This window comes from Chlorocebus sabaeus, chromosome 9 (genome assembly GCF_047675955.1).
Source record: "Chlorocebus sabaeus isolate Y175 chromosome 9, mChlSab1.0.hap1, whole genome shotgun sequence".
Classification (NCBI taxonomy): domain Eukaryota; kingdom Metazoa; phylum Chordata; class Mammalia; order Primates; family Cercopithecidae; genus Chlorocebus; species Chlorocebus sabaeus.
In genome coordinates, this window is record NC_132912.1 from 27,866,500 (window position 1) to 27,885,747 (window position 19,248).

A 19,248-nucleotide genomic window follows, 5' to 3' on the forward strand; every position below is an offset into this window, starting at 1 on the left:
AAGAGAGCTTATTCTGAAGCTGTTTTGGATTTGCCCAGCAAGCATATATCAAAGGAATCTGCTTCTATCCTACAGAACAGTCATTCATTCTCTGTGGTCATTGGGACACACCCTTGAGATATCTACAGTTAACAACCAAAGTCCACTGGTTTTAGTTACGTTTTTAAAAATATACTTACACCATTTAAAAATACTCCTCCTGCACTGCAAGTAATGCACAGAGTCTCACCATCGTGAGGTTTCACCAGCACATAACAAATTTCCCCGTGAGTTTGTCTCCACGGTGGGGCTCGACATCCATTTGAAAATTCATAATCTGAAACCAATCATCAAGCAATTAACAGGAGTTCTTTAACCTAGAGTTTGGTAAAAAGTGTGGGCTTCCACAAAATAAATATTGTGGAAATTTTAAGCTTTCCCCTTCTCAAACCTTCTCTTGTATTGTAGACATTGAAAGCATTTTGCAAATGTAATTATGAAAATATAAATAACATAAAATGAGCCTCAGAAAACATCAAACCTGAGGTATATTCAATAGATTCCAAGACTGTTTGGTCTCCTTTTCCTGAGAAACGTTTGAGCAGTTCTATATCCTTCTTCACTGCCACGGGACTTAAACTTATTTCTCTGAAATAAATGTGTAAAATGTCAGCTTAAATACTTTAGACAGAATCTAGGAAACACATGAACACATTTCATTGTATCAGGAGAAATATATTTTTTGTAATTAAAATTGCAGTTAATTTTAGCCATGCCATAATTTTATAACAGCACTGTCAACACATCAAGTAATCAGTGATTCATGTTTAATGCAACATTAAACATACTCTATTAAATATTCACTTTATTTCATGCTGATAATATTCTAATACTAAAAATATTAGAAATGAACATGCTTTGGACTATACAAACTCTACATGATATCTGCATTATAATTTAATAATTTGTGCAATAGTCTTGAGAGCCTTTGAAAATAACAAGGCCACCTAATGTCTTCAGAATTGCATGAAACCTCACCAGAATGTTTTAGCAATGTTACCTGCAATTTTTAATTTTTAGAACTAGAATAAATGAATCCCAAGAAAATTGTTTGTTCCAATAAAATGTAAAGTTAAATCCATAGCAACAACTTCCATGCTTTATTTTTTGTCTTTTTTTCTAAAACTCTGAAAGCAGCTTTGTAACTAATTGTTAAAGCTTCCTTTTTAATTTTTTAATTTTAATATTTTATTATTTATTTATCTATCTATTTTGAGAGACAGTCTTGCTCTGTCACCCAGGCTGGAGTTCAGTGGCGCAATCTTTGCTCAATACGATAGAGGTTCCTTTTTGAAAAAGACTCACAAGGAAATATGTTTTAGAGAATGATTGAGGAGGTGCAGATCCAATTGCTTAAGCAGCATAGCAATCTTCATCTTAATTTCACTTTCAGGATCATCATCTCTGGTAATTTTACCAAGAATATTTAATGCAATTGAGTCTTCTTTCATTGTATTATAATCGGAGCCCAGGATTTTTACTATGGGGTCTCTGTTAGCTGCCAAAAAAAAAAAGGAAGACAAATAAAAATTATCCTCTTGTCTTCTAGCACAAGAAACATTAAGACTAATAAATCCTTCAAAGTCCATTTAAATGTGTTTCTTTCATTAAGCTTTTTCTAATCGACCCAATTAGAATTCATCTCTATGTCTGAGATTCCATTGCTTTTAGGAACTTGCTTCTATCTCATGAGATGCTCTAGTTTCTATTGTAATATCATCTATATATCTCCCTAATAGCACAAAGACCAAGACAGTCATTCTTTCTTTCTTTTTTAATTGGCTGTGGGGCATTGTTCAGAATGCACATTCAATTAATATATTCAGAATTTCTTTGAAGATAGAGAAATAGTGATCTCCTTAAAAGAATCATCCCTGGAACTATACGGGCGTGTGTGTATGTGTGTGTAGCAGGGCTGGGTATTTATAAAGGCTTTCTTTCCAAAATAGCATGCTTTCCTAAGGCTACAGACCCCCTAGCACTCTTTTGCACCTATTCAAACTGCTTAATATTTGCAATGCCATGTGATCTTACAGCTGAAAAACACATCTAGCCATATATAGATGTATAATGCAATTATATATATATTCAAATTATAGTGAAAAACAAATACCAATTCATGATCAAGGCTGATAAAGATGCGAAAATTGAATCTAGAGATGCTGAAAACAGAATTTGGTTAATGTTAAAAACCAATATGGTTGAAAATGAAGGAGAAAGGGGAAAACCCTTGTTTAGAATGGAGAAATTTGAGAAAGATGAAAGTATATATGCATTGAGATGGGAGTGGAGAGGAAGGCCTGTGAGACTAATTCAGAAAGCTTAACTTAAAAGAAATGAAGAAAAGTATAGTGAAGGCATTAACCTTCCAGTGTGGTCATGGGATATTCCACAGACTTGGGGCTGAGAAAAAAAACTTCACTGGGGGAGACGAGCAACGAAAAGGAGACCAAGGAATCAGTCATTTATTGAGCATCTCAACTTAACAACCTTATGACTGTCATCACACAGAGATTTACGAAAAGGCAGAGCAGGTGGATTCTGAGGAATGGCATAAACCTGACTACCAAATTGCCATGTACCATGCAACTTGGACATGAAACTGAGGGTTATACCAGAATTCTTGCAGAAATGGCAAAATGCAGCAGGTGATAAGTATTTAGCTAATGGATAAGTATTTAGCTATATAGAAATCTATGTATTATGTCTACCAATTAAGTTGAATTGAATGAACAATCCTTCATCTATTAACTACCTTCTTGAATTCAGCTTTACTCTTCAAGACATGATACCCTCACCTAATAAGGAGTAATAGTCAAGGCATAAAAAGAGGTTGCCATCCTGAGGTTGGCATATTAAAAATAAAATAAAATTTTAAAAAGACCCTCTTCCCATCTCACACAGAAATGGGCAGAATTCAAATACCTTGTGCCAGAAACCCATTGGTCACAGAATTCCAATAAAGCAAAACACATACATTATCACCTATGATTAGATATTTCTACTCGTAAGAAACATTTACAACACAACTATAGCAGGCAACCACATTCATTTTTTGCATGTTAGATGATTAGACGATAGTGCAAACATCACATATCTTTAAGAAGAAGAAAAATATTTGTCACAGATTTGAATGATTGTAACTATTCACAGAAGGCTGTGAAGCCCACACCAGAATATGGCTGAGAAAAGTGGAAAGGGAGATTATTAAAGGCTGTCTCTGCTAAAGAAAGAGCCTACATTCATTTGAAAGGAAATAGATTGTCATTCAATCTATTCCTTGGCAGTAGGCCGAGAGAGTGGATTCAGAGGCCGGCCCTTGTCATCTGTCTTCTCTCCTGACACTGACCTAACAGGCTACAGACCCCTGTGCTTTCCAGAAGCTGAGAAGGTTCTCTTTCAAACCACATGCTAAAATCAGAAACCTGGAAACTTAGAAACTTACCAGTGGTAAGGTAACAGGCCTTTCATTTTAAAGCAGAAATTTGATAGGAGCATAATAATGCAGCCAAGGAAAATTAATAACATTTTCATGAAGTTGTACATTTGACTTTTTACCTTGTAGATTGTATAATTTTTTTTCAAGAGTCTCTAACAAATGATCCTCCCACCCTTTCCCCACTTCCCCAGCAAGATTATTTCTAAAAGTTCAAATCACAGACTGGAGCATGAAGATCACCTTCAACACATGCTTGGGCTTCCTTCAACTTCGCAGTTTTGGCAATAAGTAACAAGCGTGACAGCTGCCCAAAGCTCCTAATTTTAATTTGTGGTACAGAGAGAAATAGCAAAGGCTGTCCATTTTTATCAACTTCTTCTGATTTGACTGTTGTTTCACTAAAAATAAAAATAAAAAAATCAAAAGCTTCATGCTACCTGGAGGCCAGTAGAAGTTAAATTTAAGACATGTAGACAGATTATTCCTATATCTCATTATAAAATACAGAAAATATAAATACATCTGGTTAGTAGCTCATCTATTTTCCCAATTTCTTCCACTTAAATCCTCAAACTTACCAGCAACCCTAGTGACCAATAGGATATAACCAAGGAATATTTTTTTTTTTAGCAATTTCTTGAATTCACAATTGAACTCAAATAGTCACAGTTTTTGTTTTCTAAAACGTGTTGATTTCTGGCATCTTTTTAAAAATCATTGGTTCTGCAAAACCATTCATGCTTTGGGGATTTCTAATGTTATTTTATTTATAAATTTTTACACCACAGTAATTAGTGGTTAGCAGTTTTCTTGGCTACACTGTGTTTATGAATTTTAAAAAGCTATGAAAAAAAAGCAAATTCAAGGCAAACTGGATCCTCTCTGTGAATTCCCTTCCCACTCTAAACTCCTTTATTTGGTTTGCCTTGGGATAATAGGCAGTTTTTCTCAATGGACTCTTCCTGATCAAAAGTTATTGAGTCTCCTAGCTTTGTGTTTCTATCCATTTTAATGATTTTTTTTCAGGTTGGCATTTAAAAAAATATTAAGATGTTTTCATGGAAGTGATTTCTATAGATTTCTACCACTTACAACATTAACTAAACTGTCTAGGTTTTGTATTACAGGAGGCTATCTCTGATGAAACTTCTGACACCTTAACCCCTGATCTAGCCCTTTTTTTTTTTTTTTTTTTTTTTTTTGAGACAGGATATCACTCTGTCACCCAGGTTGGAGTGCAGTGGCATGATCTCGGGTCACTGCAACCTCTGCTTCCCGAGCTCAAGCAATCCTCCCACCTCAGCCTCCAAGTAGCTGGAACTAGAGGTGTGCGCCACTATGCCTCGCTAATTTTTGTATTTTTAGTAGACACAGGATTATACCATGTTGGCCAGGCTGGTCTTGAATTCCTGAGCTCAAGGGATCCACACACCTCAGCCTCCCAGAGTACTGGGATTACAGGCGTGAGCCACCACACCTGGCCTAATCTAACATATTTTGAATTGCAATGTAGATACATAGATATAAAATGTTGTTAGTTCATCAGAAAAAGTAAATCTGACCGACCCAGATTACTTATTACTGACGATCTCACTAGAATAAAAACAAGAGGATAGGAACTAAGGGAGACAGAATAATGTTCACATCTGAATCCCCAAAACCTACGAACATGTCACCTTACATGACAAAAGGGACTTTGCACAGAAATTAAGCCAAGGATCCTGAGATGGGGAGACTATTCAGGGTATTTGGAGGGAGCCAAACATAATCACCAGGGTTCTTATAAGAGGAAGACAGGAGGGACAGAGGCAGTGACACGGATATGCTGATGGAAGCAGTGGTCAGAATGATGTGGGGCCTTGAGCCAAGGAGCCATGAGCTATGAGTCATGAGCCAAGGAACATAGGGGCCTCTAGAAGCTGGAAAAGGAAAGAATAAATTCTCCTTAAGCCTCCAGAAGGAATGCAACCCTGCCAATACCTTGATTTTAGCCCTGCAGATTCATTTTAGACTTCTGACCTCTAGAACTATAAGAAAATACATTTGTGTGTGTTAAGCCATTAGATTTGTGGCAATGTGTTACAGCAGCAAAAGAGGGCTCACAGAAGGACTTGATGAGTCTGATTCTGCTGGGTGCAGATAGGGACTGCCCCTATCTCCAGCACGTCATATAGGAACTGCACATAGAAGACATTTGGTAAACATCTGTGGAATAAATGAATGAATAAAATATTTCTAGACTTGGCAATGACATGCATTGTTGACAAACTGTATATTTTCTCTAAAATTAAGCTTCTGGAATAATGTCCTTAGGACTGAAGAGATTTCTTAAAGGCCTGTTACCTAAAAGTTACTCACATCAAGGGCTGGCCACTTACACTAAGTAGATGGTGAGAGGGCTAAGTAATAGGCTGACCGAATGCCAAAGATACCAAGCTACTTAACTAGAGAGAGTGAAACTCCTGGTGAGAAAGCAAACGTGACATTTTTCATTGCCCCTACAAGTTGAAGCCTGTAACTTAACAGAAAAGTAAGAAATAAAATGCCAGCTACATTAACCAGGCATGGTGGCACGTGCTTGTGGTCCCAGCTACTTGGGACACTGAGCTGGGAGGATCACTTGAGCCTGGGAGGCGGAGGTTGCAGTGAGCCAACATCACACCACTGCACTCCAACCTGAGTGACAGAGCGAGACTCCATCTCAAAAAATAAAATAAAAATAGATTTAAAAAATAAAAAACACCAGCTATCGACAAGATTTTGAAGAGGAAGTTTCAGTTTTTAGGCTCACAGTTTCTAACACCTGAAGAATGAGCTCTTGGAAAGAAAAATGCTGCCCCCACCTTGTGAACATCAGGAAGAATGAGCTATCAAAAACTCCAATGACCTGATGGAGACACTTTTAAACCAGAGCCATGGAAGGGTGCTAAAAATTCTATTTATACTCTAAAGCAAGAAAGCAGAAAAAAATGTCTTTTTCCTTTAATCCCCAGTATCGAGTTTAGTGTCCTTTTTTTTTTAAGAGACAAGATCTTGCTCTGTCACCCAGGCTGGAGTGCAGTGGCACAGCCATAGCTCCCTGCAGCCTCAAACTCCTGGGCTCAAGGGATCCTTCTCCCTCAGCCTCCCAAGTTGATGGGACTGCAGCCGCACACCACCACACCTGGCTGTTTATTTATTTATTGGTCTGTTTATTTATTTATTATTTATTTTTTAGAGACAGGGTCTTGCTATGTTGCCCAGGCTAGCCTTGGACTCCTGCATTCGACTCATCCTTCCATCGCCACCTCCCAAAGTGCTGGGATTACTGGCGTGGGCCACAACACCTGGCCTCATTTAGTGTCTTATTACTTAATAAACGTATGTCTAAATAGTAATATAGAAAATAAGGCTATAGCTAAGAAACTAGCAGTTCTCAGAGACAAAAAAATAAAGAGCTCAGTAACAAAACTTATGGCCACTGACCCTACTACTGTGACTTAGAAATTTTACCAAAATGCAATAATTACTGTCTCATAAAACAATATTATTTTATAAGTTGAGTGTAACCTTAGCGATCATGTAAATTCAGCCTTTCATGACATTGATCACAAAGCTAAGGTCCAGAAAGGTATGAATTGTGTGTGACTCGTGCATTCTTGCGGGGAAGAGAGCTATTGCTCAGGCGATCTGACTTCCTGTCCCAACTCCTACCAGAACATATTTTTATCTCAATGCATATATATCACTGAGATGCAGCGGAGTGAGATTTAAAACTAAAATATGACAATATTATAGCACATTTGATTCAAAATCATACTGTAGTTCTACCAGAGAAGGGAAACAAAATCAGGTCACAACATTTTCACTACGTGATTCTGAGCACTTATCCAATTTATAAATTTCCCAAGCTACATTCAAATGAATCAAAGTGCCTCAGTTCTACGCACCACAGATGGTATTGCCATTGAGTGGCGTCATTTGTTCTTAGTTTACAGCATATTTAGGCTTCATTCTGAGGTGTTTTAGGAAGATTATTAATTTCATCCTGTCGACAAGAACAAAAGCAATTGCAAATGATAATACAAAGAGACCTACGATTTCCATGAAATGAAAGTAGAGCTATTTGATCCCCAGCCCCCACCCCAAGAGGGAACGTGGAGAGATGATGACAAATGTTAAAATAGGGTGAAAACACTGGAATGATTTTAAGGAAAAGACAATCATGTAACATGAACAGGGCTATGCCCATCTATTCAATCAATAACAATCTGCACAAAAGGACAGAAGGTGGTTGATGAAACATAAAAGCTTTCCAGTGTGTGACTAAAATATCAGTTTCAGTATCAGATGCTCATTAGCCTAATCAGAAAAAGGATGATCAAACTTTTATTGACTGTTGCCCACAGTGCATTTGGAATGTGCAACATCAAATGAGAACAAAGGCCACAAATATAAATATATTCCCATCAATGTCTACAGAGACCAACAAAAAAGGGGAAATTTATCTACTTCGGCAGAATTCCAGTGTAGATAAAACTTAACTTGTTTTGGAACAGGAGGCCTGAGAGGTCTACCCACAAGGAGAGGCATCACCTTTACTTTAAAAGATCCAAGGACATTCCTATTTGGTAGAAACACATCCGGAGACTCCAAGCTCAAATCCTTCAGGATAATCTTCGTCTTACACATGGATGCCCAGACCTGAGTCCTGTCTGGAAGGAAAGTAGCTTCCCTACTTTCAATAAATGTATAAATAGTGTACTAACAGCAGAGAAGTCAAAAGAGTGTGCTTCGTCCAAAGGGCAATGAATGAGATCATGGGGACTGTTTTGATAATAAATTCTTTGGGCAATTGAGAATATTTCTGGTTGACATCACTTGTTGTCGTAGCAAACACCGAGTGGCTACAGGTCACTGAACTTTCTTTGGTTTGGGGAGTAGACCAAGGGGTATAGTCAAGATCTGCATGTTAAAGCATCTGATATTGTCCATTATGACCAAAATCTCAGCTGCACCCTTTGCCGTCTTCGAGGTGATCTTGGTTTTCATCAGAGCCAGGCAAGCACAGCTTCCTTCAGATACAATGGCAATACCTCTCTCTACCCTTCCAACATCAAAGATATCATCAATAACGGTCAGACACAAAAAGAATGGACTGAGAAATTAGCCCAAGGAAAAGTTACACAGTAAACGTGACAGAAGTACAAAAATCAAGGGGTAATTGTTTCAAAATGTCCTTCTCGGGAGGGAATATTGTGCATAAAGACTGCATGTAGAGCTGGGCACAGCGGCTCAGGTCTGAAATACCAGGAATTCAGGGGGCCAAGGTAGAAGGATCTCTTGAGGCCAAAAGTACAAGACCAGTCAGAGCAACATGGTGAGATCCTGTCTCTACAAAAAATTAGAAAAATTGACCAGGCTTAGTAGTATGTGCCTATAGTCCTAGCTGCTTGAGGGGCTGAGGTGGGAGGATCCATTGAGCCCAGGAGTTTGAGCTGCAGTGAGCTATGATCACACCACTGCAGTCCAGCCTGGGCAACAGAGCCAGACCCTGTCTTAAATAAATCCACACATAATTGTGTGCTGAGATATAAGAATGGAAACAAAGCAAAAAGAATCTAGACAAGAATAGAGGGGAAATAGTGATAGATTTGAGTGGTGTGTGTCACAGCCAACCAGCCAACCTAACCAGGGGTCAGATGTGGTCATGTTTGTGCTTGGAGCACAAAATTTGTACAGAGGCAAAGCAGTTACAATCATGATATTCTTTTCTGTCACCTGCTTTAAATGCATTTTTATTTGAAAAAATTAATTAATTATTTTTTGAGATGGAGTTTCTCTCTGTCACCCAGGCTGGAGTTCTGTGGCACAATCTCGGCTAGCTGCAACCTCCACCTCCCAGATTCAAGCAATTCTCCTGCCTCAGCCTCCCTAGTAGCTGGGATTACAGGAACGTGCCACCACCCCCGGCTAATTTTTGTCTTTTCAGTAGAGACGGGATTTCACCATGTTGGCCAGTCTGGTCTTGAACTCCTGATCTCTGGTGATTGGCCCACCTCGGCCTCTCAAAGTGTTGGGATTACAGGTGTGAGCCATGTGATCAGCCAAGTAGTTAATATGTTTTAAATTTGTTTTACATAGAAGACCATATTTCAAAGGTTAGGAAAAAAGCTGAACAATACAGAAATAACAAGCACTTCTGGAGAAAGTTACCACTGGCACAGTTAGAAATAAAATGCACCATTAAAAAAAAAATAAGATTTCAGGCCGGGCTTGGTGGTTCACACCTGTAATCCTAACCCCTTGGGAGGCTGAGGCAGGTGGGTTGCCTGAGCTCAGGAGTTCAAGACCAGCCTGGGCAACACAGTGAAACCCCATCTCTACTAAAATACAAAAAATTAGCCAGGTGTGATGGCGGGCGCCTATATTCCCAGCTACTTAGGAGGCTGAGGCAGGAGAACCACTTGAATCTGAGAGGCAGAAGTTGCAGTGAGCCGACACTGCACCACTGCACTCCAGCCTGGGCAAAAGAGTGAGACTCCGTCTCCAGAAAAAATAAATAAATAAATATGACTTCAAACAGCTCAGAGAGAAGGCTGACCAATAGAAGAATTAAAGAGCTCTTGAAATGCAGTTTAAGAATGGTTTTGCTGCAGTTCTAAAAATGAAATTCTGAATTTATTCTCACAAATAATCCCAAAGGGAGAAAAGGGAAAAGGCATCTAGAGGAAGCTTTGGCTTCCTACGGAACTGTTTTTCATACGATCGGACTTTAAAAGTTCATATCCAAACCAAAGAAGAACAAGGCGGTAGAAAATAGAATGCCTAAAGTGCAAAACAAACTGCGACTGGCAAAAATGTGTGTGTGTGTGTGTGTGTGTGTGTGTGTGCGCGTGTGTGTGTTAGCTTGCTTATTGTATAATTATGCTTAATGAAATAATACATTCTCATACAATTATATTTAATTTGTTCACATAATTCATGCATTTTTGTGTGTGTGTATGTATTTTTTAGCCATGTTCGAATGAGATAGATGGAGAGTTCACTGTTTGAGACAGAAGTAAATTACTTTTTTTCCTCTCAGATTTGAAAGGCTCTCATCTGAGGACGACAGTAATTCTTAAGAATTATCTCCCTTATGGCCGGGCGCGGTGGCTCAAGCCTGTAATCCCTGCACTTTGGGAAGCCGAAACGGGCGGATCACGAGGTCAGGAGATCGAGACCATCCTGGCTAACATGGTGAAACCCCGTCTCTACTAAAAAATACAAAAACTAGCCGGGCGCGGTGGCGGGCGCCTGTAGTCCCGGCTACTCAGGAGGCTGAGGCAGGAGAATGGTGTAAACCTGGGAGGCGGAGCTTGCAGTGAGCCGAGATCGCCCCACTGCACTCCAGCCTGGGCGACAGAGCGAGACTCCGTCTCAAAAAAAAAAAAAAAAAAAAAAAAAAAAGAATTCTCTCCCTTATATTGAGCAAAATCAAAATTCATTATTCATCACCCCTCCCCGCCGCCTCCTGCTTCTATCCCAGGAATTGATCGATTTAAATACCAGAAGAGATATCATCTACATCAGAGGCCACAAAACCAATGGCTCCTGGCATCTGGCAGGTAATACGGAAGTACCCCATACATTTATAGAAATAAAATTCAGAAGAATATGGATGACCTGGGGCGGTGGCTCATGCCTGTAATCCTAGCATTTTAGAAGGCTGAGGCAGGAGGATCACTTGAGGCCAGGAATTTGAGACCACCCTGGGCAACATAGCAAGACCCCATCTCTAATATATATATATATATATATATATATATACACACACACACACATCCACATATGGGTGGAAAGGCGAGGCATAAAGCAGCAATAAGTGTTGGCAGTGTAGTGACTTGGATAATGGATATCTTTTCCAAAGAAATTTACCCACAAAATTTTAAATTGGGTTTAATTTAAAAACTTAAATTTAAAACTTAGAAAGATAATGTTTTGGCCAAGCTGAATATCCTGACTTCACCTGTGTGTCTCTGGTTCATAATCCCGGTTTAGAGGGCTTATGAGGTTCAGAGAGGTTAGGTGACTTACCCCCATACCTAGAACCAATTGATAAAAATATGTACAACGAAGATATCAAATCCTAGAAGCACGTAACTGGCTTACCTGACAACATAACCTGATTCAAATGCTGAGGGCTCCAAACTTGTGTTCCACTCAAGTGGTTCCGCAAAAACAAATTTCGCCTCTTGAGGATGTTTATAGATGAAACTCTCCACAAACATAATAATTTCTTTCAATATCGCTTCATTTAGAGGGGTAATTTCGAGGGCTCCAGTTCCATATCCGGCAGCAGTCCACTGCACTGATTTTGTCAGAGCCACACCCATGGGATCCGCCAGTGCTCCGACCTGAGCTTAGCACACGCACTACATCAGAGTAGAAACAGAAAGAGACAAGAGCATCCACCTTTTCCTTGGAACATTTTTCATTCTCAAGACTTTAAACTAGTACTCCCCACCCCACATTCTGCTTATTAATCTTCAAAGACTGATTTTTCAAAATTATCTAATTGCTCTTCAGTTCAATGAAGTACTAAACCAGCACTAGGTAAAACTGACCAGTATTTAAGAAATTTCCAGTATTTGCCCTGAAATTAATAACTTCTTTCTAATTTCCCTGGGGCCTAAGAGAGAGGATTCAAACAGATAGGCATAAAACCCAAACAGAAAACTCTAAGAGTGGAAAACAAAGAAGTGGAAGAGGTTAGTATTAAGGGCTTTTGTTCACAGCTCTGCTGGGAGCCAGCAGTTTCAGGGACAAACACTCCTTTGAGCCAGGACACACACTGTTTAGAATTACACTATTAAACTGAATACCCCAACTTTCTTATAGTGATAATATCTGCATCATCACAATGATGACTGAAGAGCATGATTCTAATAGCTCCGGGTTCCCCAAGTGCCTTCTGAGTTAAAAAAGAAATAGAATAAGAACAGTATTGTGAAATATAATTTTTTTCTGAAAATTGATATAGGACACATTGATCCTATTACCAGAATATCTGGACAATCCAAATACTATTTTCCCTGCCTGTATATCCTGCCCAGAATGACATTTTACTGTAATTCACAACCTTCTTAAGAGTTAATGTGAGAGATGTAGGAATAAGTGAAAGTCTTTCAGACTGTTTATCTGAATTAGTTATCGGAAGAGTCTAGCAGTAAAATTTAAAACAAATTCAAGTGAGACAAATTTCACATTGGCTAAATCGAAATTAGTCTGTAAAAGAAGATCTTTTAAAAACTAACAATATCTGTAACATTAAATAAAAGCCAAGTTAGAAAGCAAGTTCTGACTTCATAATGAACATTGAAGGCTTTTATGGCAGATAATCTCTTTTCTCATTTGTAATAACACTTACTGATAAAATCTTTCTTCCAGAATATTAGAAGAATGGTTATACAGTTAAATATAGAATAAAATTAGCTTTTTTCTCCCATCATTATTACAAAGGCTTAAAGTACAAAGATTGGACTTGGAGATTTTACATTCTGTACTGTATTAAATCTTAGATCTATTAAATTCAATCACAGGAGATCATTGGATCGCAACAGGACAGTACTTCCTGCTGATAAAGAGTATAGAAATATTATAGAGATGGGTAGTTATCAACATGATAGGAAAGGGGGCATTATCAGCCTTTAGTGTTGAGGACAGACAATGTAAAATATCCTTCTGTGCAAGACAGTACCTCAAAAGGAAGAATTCTGCTGTAACCTCCAGGCATCTGGTAAGTGAAAAACTTCACATAAGCACTACCTGAGCCTAGGATTTTTCCGCACTTTGCAAAAATTGCGGAGTATTTTGTCACAGTTTTAATACACCCTGAATTTTCCAGAATTGTAGCTATCGTAAATGAAAGGAAGGTTGTACATACTTTGTTTTACATGGAATTTTACCAAGAGCTCAGCATTTTGGAAAATGACACCATTGATGGCAATGTTATTTGAGAAATTTAAGTTGCATGGCATGTCTGTATCAGTCTGCATTTGGGGCCGCTGTGTTCAGTCATTCTGTGTAAGGTTGGACATCTGACTACTTCCTTATATATTCTAGTGTAGTGGTACTTGAGTGTTTACATGCCGGTATTTTCTTTCATTTTATAGTTAGCATGCTACCACTATTTAAAACTATATTCAATATGTAAGATTATAATCTATGATCTTGATTTCAGGATAGCAAAGCAGCATTACAACATATTTGTTTTAAAAACCAAGTACTGGATCAGATAAGGTTGAGAACAACTGATCCAGACAAATATACCAAAGTGTTCATGAAATAAAGCATAGAAGTTAGTGTACGAATTTGTTCTGGGCGTTTGTTTTAGTATTCCAGCATTTTGTTTCAATTGCTAACCGATGAGAAATGCTTTAGATTTAAACACATAAAAATGTTCTGATGTGTATGTGTGAGACTCTTGAGTTTCCCATTGTTGCATAAAATAAGTGCAAATCAGTGTAAAATAGTGTGAAATAAATGCAAATAGCTTTATCTTACACAGAAAGGCTTAGGTGAACAGTTCTGTCTTTAATCTCAAGCATAACATTTGTTTTGGTAATCTTATAAAGATTGCTTCTTGCACATTTTTAAAGAAAAAATGTGAAATTAAACAGATTATGTAACGCTATGGTAGTCAACATACCATATAGTAACTTCTTGAAGGATCCTTAGCACAGAATTAAGAAATGCAAAATCGTTACTTCGTCAAGATAAATTTTGACAGAAATGGAACATTTGAATCTATTCAAATCGTATTTCCAAGTCTAGTGAACCATAGCAGTACACAAGTTTTATTCAAGAAGGTTGGTCAGCTTAAGAAAACCTCAGGGCGGCCTATGACAATCCAGAAGGCAAGTTCAATGTTATTAGAAAATAAATAAATAAATGGTGTTCAAAAATGGTCAGTATAACTCAAAACTAAGATTTTAAAATCAAGACCAGTTGCTCCCCAGTTTCTACCCATTGCCAAGCTCTTTTGGCTTAAGAACCATAGTTAAAATGAATCCATGTAAATACACAGCACATACCTTTGAAGTAAAGAAAGTAAGCTTAAAGATTAAAAGGAAAAAAGTTTTGGTTACGTGTTTACATAAACTGGGATGTTTACATAAACTGGGACTCTCTTTATCCAATGGATACCATAGATTGTTTTTCTTTCTAAGGGTCAATTTCAAGCTTCCAGCATCATTAGTGAAATAAAACCCGTTCGGGAATCACGTCGTTAAGACTTAAACAGAAGCACAACCGAATTCTTTAGGCGGCTATGGAAAGGCAGCCATCAGCTCTGAGATCTGTGGATGTGGTTGGTAACATTCACCGGGAGTCTGTGCACACACGGCTTTCCGAGAATGTAGAAGTTATTCAGTAAGACCCGCAGAAAATCGAACTTTCAGAACTGACATGAACAGGGCCCTAAGTAAAACCAAAGCTAAACCTAGTGTGGGATGACGGCCCCCAGTAGACTCTTTACAAGAAGTGGGCGTCAGAGCTGGGACCCTAAGTTTCCAGGGATGAATTCACTAAGGGGACGAGGAGGGAAGGGACGGCGAAGACCACGGTGGGAGCGGGAGGCCGAGCTGCAAGGCCGGAGGAGAAAGACGGGCTGGGGGAAGGAGAGGCAGGGAAGCGGCGGCAGAAGTGGAGAGCGGATCCGGGAGGTGAAGGGGCCGGGGTAGTGCAGAGCGGGGCGCGAGGACGGAGGAGCAGACGGTCCCCAACCTAGGGCGGAGGCAGGGTCTCGCGGGGAGGAAGGTGCGAGATGCGCCTGGGAGAGAGAAAGAAAGGGGGTGGGTCTTGGTCCCCAGGAGGGAAAGGGGAGCAGGCGAAAGCAGCAGCGGCGGGGCCAGAGAGCTGCCTCGGTTTCCCGATCCATGCGGCCTGCTGCAGCGCCCCCGCGGGGGTGGGCGTGGAGACCCCCAGCCGCACTCACCTGCAGCGCCCTGCCCCGCCGCAGTCGGCGCCCGCCTGTTGCTAGGACGCGGTTCAACACTGCGCGCCCGGGCGCAGCGCACGGCTGCGCCTTGGTCGGAGGCCTCCAGGGCCGGTGCCCTCCCCCGGGCGCCGCCGCCGCCTTCCGCTCCCAATCTCACCCGGCCGCGGTCGCAGCCCAGTCGGTCACCCGGTCCCGGGACTTCCGCGCATCCAAGGTTCCCGCGGACCCGCTGCACCGAATACCCGCGCCAGAGACACTCTGCGCCCGCGCTGGATTCCACCCGCCCCGGCCACCTGCTGCTTTCCGCTCGGCCCCTCCCGGGAAACACTTTTGTTCAACTCTGCATCTCCCTTTCTCAAACACTTTTATGCAACTCCCGGTATGCATCCCAACTCACTCCATGCGGACTTTGACCGGAGGTCGTGAGCAGTTGCGGGGTCGGGGGCAAGTTAGCAGAAACTTAAAATGGAGCAGAAAGGAAACAGAAAATATTCCCTAGAAACCCCTTTTTACATTTGTCCACAGGCTTCCAGACAAGTGCATTGTATGTGCCTGAAATCTTCACTGAGCACCCTGAAGTAGCATAGGGCCTCTCGTAGGACATTTGAGGCTTACATGTTTCTCTCCAGAAAACGAATATGGTAGAATACTCTGATACTCACTGGAAACGCAGAAAGCGCTCTTCAATAGGGCAGAGGATCGGAGTGAAAGGAAAACATGTCCTCTATCTCTTTCTTTAAATGGCTTTTACCTTTGTACGTTTTGAACCCACCTCTAGACATCCTACCAGCAAGAGTCCCAACTGGAACACCAGTGAGGGATAAGGGAGTAGGACTATTGGCGGGCGGTGGGGGAGGGGGTGCGGAGAAGAATGCACTATCTTGGGGTGGGGGGACATGGTGTTTAAGGACCAGGGGTGGGGGGACATGGTGTTTAAGGACCAGTGTCGGAGCGTTTAGGATGAAGGGGTGTTTCGGAATTAAAACTGGATTATTTTCCGGATGCCAAAGAGGCAAATGTGGAATGATGTTAGGATATCACCTGTCATAATATTATATGGATCCAGCTCAAAGCAGAACCTTTCTGCAAACATGTATGGATATGAGGTATAGATATTTGTCCTTTGTTTTGGGTTTTTTGGAGGGTGGGGGACAGAGTCTGGCTCTGTCACCCAGGCTGAAGGGCAGTGGAATGATCTCGGCTCATCGCAACCTCTGCCTCCGGAGTTCAAGGGATCCTCCCGCCTCAGCTTCCTGAGTAGCTGGGATTACAAGAATGCGCCGCCACGCCCAGCTAATTTTTGTACTTTTAGTAGAGAGGAAGTTTCACCATGTTGGTCAGGTGGGTCTCGAACTCCTGACCTCAAGTGATCCACCCGCCTCGGCCTCCCAAAGTGCTAGGATTACAGGCGTGAGCCACCGCGCCTAGCCTGTTTTGGGTTCTTTTCTTTCTTTTTTAAAGTGCAAAAGTTGTTAGGAATGGAATAGTTTTGCCTAAAGGAGCTGCTACCTGCAGAGAAGATTAGACTTGCAACCAGTGAGAAAGGGGCTTATGCTAATAGGTATATAGAGAAGCCCGTTTTAAAATGGGTGGATTACAGTCTGAGACAACAGCATCACACCTGTGGCGGTAATGCAGGTCACAACCTGGTGAGGAGCAGCAAGCATCTTTCAGAAGGATCCTGGAGTAGTCCCAGTCCCGGAAGCAGGGAAGCTTCTGTGGGTACTTTAGTTCCTCTGCACATTTTAATCAGCTATATGACATGAGGGAGCATTACTGGGTCCAATGTGGATGCTAGCCAGAGATATTCCAAGTTCAGGACATTTCACCTTGGTTTGCAAAGCTGGAAAGAGCCAGAACCCACCAAGATCTGAGCAACTGTATCTTCGTTTGCCAAATTCACGCTAAGTGTCAAAATCTAACATTGCTTAATCTGATGCCAAAATGTGAATTTATTTTACCTGAGACTTTCCAAGCAAAAATAACTTAATAATATTTAAATTTGAAGGAGTCCCAGTCGCCTCTTTCTAATTTTTCCTTGCCGTGATTAAACACTACCTGAGCCAAGTCACTCCCTGAAGGACTTATCATGACTTGCCTTTTTTTTTTTTTTTTTAAAGACAAGGCCTCACTCTGTCACCCAGGCTGGAGTGCAGTGACATAATTATAATCATAGCTCACTGCAGCCTCTAACTCCTGGGCTCAAGTGATCCTCCAGCCATGGCCTCCAAAAACACTGGGATTATAGCCATGAGCCACTGTACCTGGCCATAACTTGTCTTTGCCTTGTTACGCATCTGCTACCCCTACAAGATAAGCTTTATGAAAATAGGGAGCTTTTCTGCCTCCTTCAGGTCTGTACTCCTAAGATCTAGAAGGATGACTGACACATAGAAGGAGCTAAATTCACGAACTGCCTAGTCAAAGATTCCTTGCTTCCTGACACTCTTCACCAAGCCCTAGAAAGGCATGGCCTGTATTTTCTTAGGGTTCATAGAACCAACCTGAGGATTCTAAGTAGGCATGATCTTGGAAAGAGCCTTCATCACTGAGAGCACCCCCAAGGTTTGCTGTACCAGAGGCCTTTACCAGCCCTGCCTATGGCTAGAGCACAGACACATGGTGCAGCGCTGTCCACTGAAACTTTAGAGAAAATCTGCCATGGGCTCCTGGGAAAGACTTGATAGTTTTTGGTCCACCTCTGCAGCACTACATCATCCTCAGCAGGGGTTCCCCACCCCCGCACCACACCTGTCAGATCAGCGGGCATTAGGTTCTTATAGAAGCATGAACCCTATTGTGAACTGTGCATGTGAAGGATCTAGGTTACAAGCTCCTAATGGGAATCTGACGCCTGATCTGTCTGTCACTCATCACCCCCCGATGGGACCATCTAGTTGCAGGAAAACCAGCTCAAGGCTCCCACTGATTCTACATTATGGTGAGTTGTATAACTATTTCATTATATATTACAATGTAATAATAGTAGAAATAAAGTGCACAAGAAATGTAATGAGCTTGAATCATCCTGAAACCATCCCGTCCCCGACACCCTATCCATGGAAAAATTGTCGGCCATGAAACTAGTCCCTGGGGACTGCTGATCTACAAGGATTCTTTTTTTTTTTTTTTTTTTTTTTTTGAGACGGAGTCTTATGAAACCATCCACCCTGGCTTGGGCAAATCTGTTCCTCTCATGTATCACAGAGTTCAGACACAGATTGCACACATTAGTTTGCTAGGGCTTCTGTAACAAAGTATCACAGACTGGGCGGCTTAAATATCAGAAATGTCTTATCTCACAGTGCTGGAGGCTAGAAGTCCAAGATCAAGGTGTTGGCAGGACTGATCCCTTCTGAGAGCTATGGGGAATGGATCTATTCTAGGCTCTTCTCCTCAGATTGTAGATGGCTGTTTTCACATTCATATGATGTTATCCCTGTGTGCTTGTCTCTGTACGCAAATTTCTGCATTTGAGGCAGGACCCAGGCTGGAGTGCAATAGCGCAATCACGGCTCACTGTAGCCTCGACCTCCCAGAATTAAGTGATCCCCTGCCTCACCCTCCCAAGTAGCTGAGACTGCAGGCATGCACCACCATACTCAGCTAAGTTTTGTGGCTTTTTTTTTTTTTTTTTTTGGGTAGAGATGGGGTCTTGTCATCTTCCCCGGGCTGGTCTTGAACTCCTGGGTTCAAGTAATCTGCCTGCCTCAGCCTCCCAGAGTGCTGGGACACTCTTCCTGGCTTATTTCCTCCTTTTTTTATGAACACTAGTCACATTGAATCAGGACTCACCCTCATAAACTCA

General features: G+C 41.0%; 1 protein-coding gene across 3 annotated transcripts in view; it reads right to left on the reverse strand.

Annotated features, from left to right (window-relative positions):
* The window catches only part of ODAD2 (outer dynein arm docking complex subunit 2), a 203,271-nt gene extending 187,069 nt beyond the window's left edge, over positions 1-16,202 (reverse strand). The window contains exons 1-6 of one of the 3 annotated variants that reach the window (XM_008002642.3): positions 15,438-16,201; positions 11,612-11,874; positions 3,719-3,876; positions 1,345-1,537; positions 521-627; positions 180-316 (exon numbers count right to left, since the gene is read on the reverse strand). In XM_008002642.3, the coding sequence (XP_008000833.2) occupies positions 180-316; positions 521-627; positions 1,345-1,537; positions 3,719-3,876; positions 11,612-11,835 (819 nt within the window). In that variant the 5' untranslated portion in view covers positions 11,836-11,874; positions 15,438-16,201. Of the gene's footprint in view, positions 1-179; positions 317-520; positions 628-1,344; positions 1,538-3,718; positions 3,877-11,611; positions 11,875-15,437 lie in introns of those variants that run through there. The other 2 variants (XM_073018820.1, XM_073018821.1) reach the window with 2 other exon arrangements.
* Positions 16,203-19,248: the final 3,046 nt, after the last annotated feature.